Genomic DNA, 9,041 nt, shown 5'->3' with positions numbered 1-9,041 from the left:
TTGTAGACCAGGCTGGCCTCGAACTCAGAAATCCGCCTGCCTCTGCCTCCCGAGTGCTGGGATTAAAGGCGTGCGCCACCACGCCCGGCCACAGCTGTCATTCTTGAAGCTTACTGCAATTTTTTTAAACAACTAGAGTGTAACGTATTTGCTATAAAAAGCCAATATAAATGGTGGCTAATCTTGGTTGTCAACTTGACTAGATGGGACTCTTGTGAAGAATTTTCTTGATCATATCATTTGAAGCAGGAAAACCCAACCAGAATCTGGACCACACGTTCTCGTGGAAGTCCAGATAAAAGGACAGGGAAGAAGGGAAATCTGCTTTTTGCCCTCTGTGCTCACTCTTGCTAGCAAGTTCGTCTATCTTGTTGCTAAGGTGTTCCTTTGCTGACACCGGAACCAGCTTCTTCAGGGTTCTAGTGGAGACTGAAGGTCAGCACCGTTCAGTGGTCCTCTGGGCCTCCAGCACCAGACGGGAACTGCTGGGACAAGCAAGCTCCTGGATGAACAACTACTGCACTCTCAAGCCATGTCTTAAAGCATGGCAGCCATTGTTGGTGTGGTACATAGGGATACCAGGCTGGAAATGTCCTCTCTGCTGGGTAACTTTCACAGAGCTGAAAAATACTACGGAAGTAACTGCTTAGGAATGAGCAATGCCTTCCACAGAGGTAGCTGCTGTACCGAAATACCGACTTGAGTGGGAGGACCACTCTGGTGATAACCAACTGCTCCCTAATTGGATCTGAGGTCTGTGCCATGGAGGAAATGCATGCCATGTTTGGGAAAACAGGTGAGAAGCCCATGCCTGGGAGATCAGATGCCACAAAGTCTGGACCCAGTACTACTTCTGTCTTTGCTAAAGTGACATTGTCAAAGTATCTTTCTTCTAGATGTTTATACCCATATTCTCAACCTTGGCAGATATGTCAAATTCATAGAGAGAAGTTAAAAAAAAAAAAAAAACAAAGATAAAATAATTATTTTTAAATAAAAAGAAGTTTTGAGGAGTTAATCATGACCGCTTGTGCTTATAGGCCAACTTTCAGCAATCTAAAGCAGAACACGGTTAGACAAGATCCGGTCTGAAAAAAAAACAAGTTGTTGGAGCTGGAGAGATGGCTCAGCGATTAAGAGCACTGACTGCTCTTCCAGAGGTCCTGAGTTCAAATCCCAGCAACCACATGGTGGCTCACAACCATGCATAATGAAATCTAATGCCCTCTTCTGGTGTTTCTGATGACAGCTACAGTGTACTTACATATATAATAAATAAATCTTTTTTTTTTAGATTTATTTATTTATTATATGTAAGTACACTGTAGCTGTCTTCAGACACTCCAGAAGAGGGCGTCAGATCTTGTTACNGATGGTTATGAGCCACCATGTGGTTGCTGGGATTTGAACGCCGGACCTTCAGAAGAGCAGTCGGGTGCTCTTACCCACTGAGCCATCTCACCAGCCCCAATAAATAAATCTTAAAAAAAAAAAAACAAAAACAAAAAACAAAAACCAAGTTGTAAAAGAAACTTGTCTTATTAAGTATATTAGATTATAATATTTAATAACATAAGGAACAAAGAAAATTACATGGAAAGCTAAGTTTATGTTCACATAAGCACACACACTCCTCAGTGAGGAAAGAACAGCTGTACAGTCTCTCTTCACGTGTGCGCACACACGCCCATAAACATATACCCCACGGGTATAAACAGTAAAACTGAAGAGATATAAGGATACTTCCCCCAAATACCACAGTTAGGAGGAAATAACGGAGGTGGTTGGTTCCTATGAAGCAAATATGGAAAAATATCAAGATCTGGTAATTAATTCTAGGTGCTACATATTCTTACCATGTGTGGTTATTCTCTATTCTGTCCTAAACAAATAAAGTATTTCATATAAAGCTGATAGCTGAATATTAAAGTATGTTTGGTATAGTCAAGTAGTGGAGTAAGAATAAAATTATGTTCAAGAGCCAGGTGGTCTCTAATCGCAGCACAGGGAAGACAGTGGCAGGAGGATCAGAAATTTAAGTTCATTCTTGGCAACATAAAGAATTTGAGGCCAGTCTGGGTTACATGAGACCTTGTCTCAAAAAAAAAAAAGGTTCATAAAAGTCTCAAAGCTGTGTAAAAAAATATTTTAACACTAAGAAATATGCAGCTTGTAAACACAGAGTCATCCAGACTACAAAGAAATACAAAATGATGTTCCCTGGCTAATTAATTTCAGGTAGTAAATTATCTGTAGGTTTAGTTTTTTAAGCCTAATGTCTTCGTAAAAACACACCTAGACCGTTTGTCCCAGCTTCCCGGGAGTTGATGCTTCAGGTGCTTTCTCTTATTCTTACTTTTCTTTTTTTTTTTCTTTTTTTTTTTTAGGTTTACTTTTACTTTTGCCTTTGCCTGTGCGCATGTACAAGTGCACTATCTGCGTCTTGTGCCTGAGAAGTCCAGAAGAGCGTGCTGGATCCCTGGAACTGGAGGGATGGACTTTTGTCAGCAGCCATATGGATGCTGGAAATCGAACCTGCGTCTTTTAGGTACCCTTAACAGCTGAGCCATCTCTCCAGCACTCATTCTTAATTTTTCTTCCTAACTGCCCTATACCAAACATTCCCAATATGAGAACAACAATAAAAACCTTTATGTGGGATTTTTTTTTTTTTTTTTTTTTTTTTTTTTCGAGACAGGGTTTCTCTGTGTAGCCCTGGCTGTCCTGGATCACTTTGTAGACCAGGCTGGCCTCGAACTCAGAAATCTGCCTGCCTCTGCCTCCCGAGTGCTGGGATTATAGTTGTGTGCCACCATGCCCGGCATGTTCAACTTTTTTTCTTCTTTCTTTCTTTTTATTTTATTAGATATTTTTTTTATTTACATTCCAAATGCTATCCCAAAAGTCCCCTTTACCCTTCCCCTGCCCTGCTCCCTACCCACGCCCGGCTTTATGTGGGATTTTAAGATAGGACTGCTACTGGAGTCATTTCAAATTTGCATGGCAAGATCTCTAACCTGAAAAGGCTGACTTTCTGGCTAAAGTCTAAAACCATCCATACTGAACATTCCCCCCATCACTAAAATCTACCCCTCAAGATGTCAGCATCCAGGGGCTGCTAAATCCAGGGTGACCTCTAAAACACCCACCGGTTTAGGAAGCCCTTTGAGGGTGGAGTTCCCAGTAACCGAAGCTAATCAGGGCTAAATCACTTCCTCGCCCTTCCTGGGCTGAGCCTGCAGCTTTCCCTCATGAGCATTCAGATGGGTATATGATAGAACTGGCAAATACCAAAGAGGAGATGTGGGCTACATGACCTGAGGAGCAAGGGAAAATGATAAGGATGGATTTTTAAGATTACACACAGCTCTGGTCCTTTTCAGGCGTTTGTTTTCTCATTCAGTTTTTTAAGTATCCAGGGTGTCTGTGTATCCAGATTGTGCTAAGAATATGTTTAGCTAGATGCTAAGACTTATGCTGAAACTTTAAAATTAGGTTTGCTAACATATAATGTGCACTTATATAAAAATACCATATAACACATCACATACAATGCACATATATGATGAAAACTTTAAAAAAAAAAAAACTAAGACTTCTGTGGCTGGAGAGATGGCTCAGTGGTTAAGAGCATTTGTGACTTTTCCTTTAGAGGACTGGAGTTCAAGTCCTAGCTCCCACACGGACACTCAGAATTGTCTATAACTCCAGTTCTAAGAGATCTATCTCACCAGGCATGCATGTGGTAAACATATTTGTACATGCAGGCAAAATACCCATACACATAAAAAGGTATAAACAAATCTTTTTTAAAAAGTTAAGCCTGCTAGACTGTTAGGAAATGCCATGAGGACTAAAGGTGAAGCCTATGACTTTAATCCCAGCACTCAGGGAGGCAAAGGCAGGCAGATCTCCATGAATCCAAGGCCAGCCAGGTCTATATATGGAAGCTCCAGACCAACCAAGCTAAATGGTGAGACCCTGTCTCAAGGGGAACTGCCTAGCATGGAGGCTCAGGGTGAATCACGCAGACAAGAACAATCTAAAAAGAGAGAAAAGCCTGGTAGCAAAAAAAGCTCCTAAGCATTAGAGGCTCCTCTGTCAAAAGCAAAGCACATCTGTAAAACTAAAGCTGGCTGGCAGGAGGTGAGAGCATGTGCAGGGGATTAAAGGCTGACAAGGTTCTGAACTTTAACACCAAATCGTTGATTCTCCATGACAATTTAGTAATGACATCTGTTTCTTTAAAAAGGATTGGGGGGAGGGTGCTGAAAAGGAAGAAAATGATGAAAACATAATTTTTATACTTAACAGAATGACCCTGGAAAATCAATTTAAGTTTCTTTTAAAATTTTTTTCCACAAAGCTAAAAAAAATCTTTAATTGGCTTTTAAAAACTTCCTATGGTCTTTATTATTTTATATATCCAGGCAGGTGTTTTGCCTACATATATATCCATGTACCTCATGCCAGAGAAAGGCAGTAGATCCCCAGAACTGGAGTTCCAGGTAGTTGTGAGCTGCCGTGTAGGTGCTAAGAATTGAACCCAGGTCCTCTGGAAGAGCAGCCAGTGTGCTATTTAACCTGAGCCATCCATCTCTCGAACCTCCTGTGTTCTTTTAACAAACTCAAGTCATTAACTAGGACTGCTGAGTCTGAGGTCACCCTCTGCTGCAGAACGAAACTGTGTCTCAAGGGAAAAACAAAAAGGCAAGGGGTGGCACCTTAAGAACTGGGTTCCTTTCTGCTCAGAATTTAAAACACAGGCCAACACTAACCAGCTGCTCTCTTTCAGGAGTCCCTCTTGAGTCCTTACTAATGATTCTGTGTAACTTCTATTGCCTCAAAAGTCCTTACTGATCTATTGCCCTAGAAAGTCCAGCTTGCTTCACTAATTCTAAGATGTAGTTTGCAATTATGGAGCTACCTCTGAGACTAACAAAACCCAATTGACTTTAAATAATCTCTCAAATGAATTTCCATAAAACTAAATAGCTTCAACATCCTAGCCTGAACTGTAATTCATGAAAGTCAATGTCAGTTTGAAGAAAATACACAGGCAAGCAGACAGATGCAACAGGCATTTTTGTGAAGTTGATTCCCCCCCCCCCCCCAGTTTTCTGAAGAACTAGCTATTCTCCCAACATCATCAGCTGCTCCTCCACAATGGGAAGAAGCTGTGTGTGCCATGTGGCATTGTAAAAGGTCTTGGAAGCAGTTACATTTAGTGTGGCACCAACACACTTCTGAAGGATCCTGATGGCAGACTGGGAGAGGAACAAGGCCTTATCATTAAGGGGACAAAGACATAAATGGAAATACAGAATCCACAGAAGTAGACATACATAAAGAACAATTTTTAAAAGTTTTCACAAAACCTAAGCTATGGGAAATTTTAAGAAAACTTTGCCAGAAAAAGCTAGAAGAGGGAGACTATCTAATTAAAATCTATGATCAGGAAATCAAGTCTCTCATGCCTCCTCTGTCTGAAAACAGTGTGATCTGTTACCAATCTGGTACAGGGACATGGAGTACTAAAGAAAACTTCCCAAATTTGTTCCTTGCCCGATCTACAGCTACAACATTAACTACAAGAAGAGCTGAGCATCTGACATAGCAAGAAAGGTACACACTAAGAACTACACATAAGAACAGCACATAAGGGCTGGAGAGATGGCTCAATGGTTAAGAGCATTGGCTGCTCTTCCAGAGGTCCTGAGTTCAATTCCCAGCAACCACATGGTGGCTCATGACCATCTATGAAGGGATATTCTGGCATGACTCCTACAAAAAAAAAAAAAAAAAAAAAAAAAAAAAAAAGACATAAATAAATAAACTTTAAAAATCTAAAAAAAAACAAAAACAAAAAACAAAACAAAACAAAATAAAAAGAACACACATAAATCCATCCAATCCAGCTTGATGAGAAGTGATGGGGGCTGCTGTCATCAACAAAGGAGAGTATAGTTCCCTAACTGACCCTTCCAGGGAGATAAGTGCTCGGGTTGACCAGCCAGGTTCTGTGCACATCAGAAAATGTCCTCAGGTTGAGGATGCCAATTCAAAACTCTGAAACCCAAAACTTTCTGAGCAATGGCATAACATTCAAAAACGGTTGGACATGGGGCTGTTGGGCCTTAGGTCTCTGTATAGAGTCTACATCTTAAAAACCTGAAATCTGAACAACTTTTAGTCCCAAGTATCCCAGAATTTGTACATACATCTGTATTGGGTTTACTTGAATTCATGTTACGTTTCAAACCCAGTGGTTTCCCTTTGCCATTAAAGAAAATAATTGGTGGCCGAGTCAGCTGGGTAAGCCAGGTGGGCTGGCACATGCAGCAGTGAACAAAGAGTCCTCACCAAACCCCAGGTCTGAAACAGGAAGGAATGTGAGGTCAGTGTGCCACTTCAGTTCGCACTATTAAATTATGCAAACATGCATCAGCAACAGCCTGCATGGCACTCTGGTGCTTTTACAATCCCAAGCCACGGGGTCATGATCTTAACCATTTATGAAACTGTTTAATAATTTTCATCTAATAATTTCAGGATGCTGTGGACTTGAGTAATTCTCTTCTCACGGGTGGGTGTAGGGCTGTATACCTGTAACCTCAGAGGTGAGAATTTCTCTCCAAATTCAAGGCCAGCTTGGTCTACATAGCAAGTTCTACCCTGGTCAGAACTAATGCTGAGCTAAAAATAAAACAAAACAACCACCCCCACAATGCCTTTCTACAAATTAATTCAGAAAGACATTCTTTGATCAGATAAACTAAGCTCCACCCTGTTCTCAATACTATTCCTTTCCCTTTGCTAGATGGCTCCAGGCATGCCTGCTCCTTTTCTATTGTAGTTTTACCAAGATAATTTATCTGTATATTCCTAGCAAACTGCAGGAACTCACTACAAAAACAAAATTCACATACGCTTTAGTTAAAGGTCAGCAACATTTTTACTGGTGACTCTGTGTCATATATTCATCCTAATTGAGAAAACTGGTGCTGGCGGGACAGTGGTGGTCCACACCTTAAATCTCAGCACTTGGAAGACAGAGGCAGGTGGATTTCTGTGAGTTCGAGGCCAGCCTGGTCCACAGAGTAAGTTCCAGGCAGTCAGGGCTACACAGAGAAACCCTGTCTCGAAAAAAAAACAGAAGGAAAAAAAGAAAAGGAAGAAAAAGAAAACTGTAGATGACAAAATGCAAAGCAGACATCTGCATTTACTTACACAACTGAGGGAAACATGACGGACCTACATAAAGTCTCCAGAGACTGAAGGCAAAAGTGGGGCATGTGAGGTCAAGCCAGGCAGAGAGCTGACCATACTGAATGAGCACAGTGGCTTTTTTGAGAGGCACACAATTCTGCTCAAATGGTAATTGCCCCCAAAACTAAAAACAAAAAACCAGCACAAGGCAAACCTTATTAGTAGATGTTTTTAAAGGTTTGTAAAACCCACGAACTTTACTGATAAAAGACACTGATTCCAGAGAAAGGAGCTTCAGTTACCAAGAACCAATCTCTCCATCAAAACTTAAAGGGAACCTCATTATCATTCTAAATGACAATAGCTCTTACTCCCCAAAAGGGATTATTCGAAAGTCAGATGCCATAAAACAACTCACATTCTCAATGAACTGGGTATTAGACAGCATGAGGAAGTCATTGAACACATTGTGCAGACGACAATGTGTGGCTTTGGTCTCCTGAATTAATCCATCCACCTGCTTCTTGATTTCATGAGTCCTGGAGATAGTCTGCTGTGAGAATTCCTGTAGAAACTGTAGTAGCTATTGTGAAAAGACACATACAGAAGCATCAACACTACATGTGGTTCAAAACAAAAAAGAACCCCTTCCCTTTCGGGTGACCCTGGAGAGCATTAAGAAAGCTCATCAGATAAGTTTGTCCAGAGCACAAAACCAGTATCACATTTCTACAGGGATTTAAAGCCCTGTTTGGTTGTCACTCTCCAGAGACTACATAGTGTAACAAAACACCCCAAATCCCACTTATATGAAAGTTCTGAGCTCTTAGGTCTCCAAGTGAGCAGTTCTACTCAAAAAATATGTGCTGCCCCATTTAGCCCGAGTTCTAATACAGAAGGGCCTCCGTAGAGACCAGGCAGTCCTTGGAGAGGGCAGAAACAATTCTGCACTGCAGGATGGCGTGGAGGGCAAGGTTGAAAAGCCTCTGCACCAAAGGAAACCCGCGTCTGCGCGGCAGAGTGCTGAGTAGAAGCCCACAGGGCCGCCCTCCCGGGGTCTAAGATTGCTCATTTGAATACTGGAGGAAGCGTGTCCCCAGGTAAGGGCAACCACAACGCTGTCCCTCCCTTGGCCCCGGGTCCCCCGCTCACACCGGCGTCAGCCGCCAGAGACCAGTTCTGACTGCTGCGGCGGATCTCCTCCACCGACCAGGGCCGTTCCCACACGGGCTCGGATGCTGGAGGCCGCTCCGAGTCGGGGCTCGTCCGGTTCATCTACAGCGAAAAGGACAAAAAGAAGGGCTGAGTCTGGGGCGAAGGATCCAGCCCTACCCTCCTGGGCCGCCGTCCTCACCACGATGACACCGCCACTCAGCAAGCGCCAAAGTGACTACCGGAGCCACAACCGCACCGCCCACCCAGCGCAGCAGTAATCACATGGCTCGCGTCACGTGGTGACGTCCTCACGTGACCTGGGGCGCAGCCTCTGAGAGGGGGCTGTGGGTTGTAGCTCCTGGGTAATAGGGTTGTGTGTTTGGCCAGAGAGAAGGTGATTAAGCGGCCAGCTCTAGGAGTGCGAAAGAGGCGGGAGGTACCACTGGGGCCCATGCTGAGGAGTCCCGTGGCCTACCAGGTGGGAGCAGAAGGGGAAGGAGAGCGGAGAACGACTTCCTGGATGCGCGGAGGCTTTATTAATTATGCATGTGATGTGAGACTGGCCCAGGGCCTCAGTGACACTCAATGTGTGCATCTGCTAACCGACTTGGTTTCAGTTCAGTGTGGATCTGCTTGAAATTCTTTACCCTCAGCTGAGATTCAAGGCCGGGGGGGGG

The 9,041-nt window shown here is 43.1% G+C and overlaps 1 protein-coding gene across 3 annotated transcripts in view; it reads right to left on the bottom strand.

The window, feature by feature from the left end:
* Positions 1–8,658, bottom strand: part of Washc2c (WASH complex subunit 2C) — a 55,572-nt gene extending 46,914 nt beyond the window's left edge. For 2 of the 3 annotated variants that reach the window (XM_029534840.1, XM_029534839.1), the window contains exons 1-3: positions 8,564–8,646; positions 8,362–8,484; positions 7,628–7,792 (exon numbers count right to left, since the gene is read on the bottom strand). In XM_029534840.1, the coding sequence (XP_029390700.1) occupies positions 7,628–7,792; positions 8,362–8,484 (288 nt within the window). In that variant the 5' untranslated portion in view covers positions 8,564–8,646. Of the gene's footprint in view, positions 1–7,627; positions 7,793–8,361; positions 8,485–8,563 lie in introns of all 3 variants that reach the window. The other variant, XM_021188625.1, reaches the window with a different exon arrangement.
* Between the last annotated feature and the right edge of the window lie 383 nt (positions 8,659–9,041).

This window comes from Mus pahari, chromosome 2 (genome assembly GCF_900095145.1).
Source record: "Mus pahari chromosome 2, PAHARI_EIJ_v1.1, whole genome shotgun sequence".
NCBI lineage: Eukaryota > Metazoa > Chordata > Mammalia > Rodentia > Muridae > Mus > Mus pahari.
Note: the sequence above shows the minus strand (reverse complement) of the source record. Positions and strands in the feature narration are given on the sequence as shown.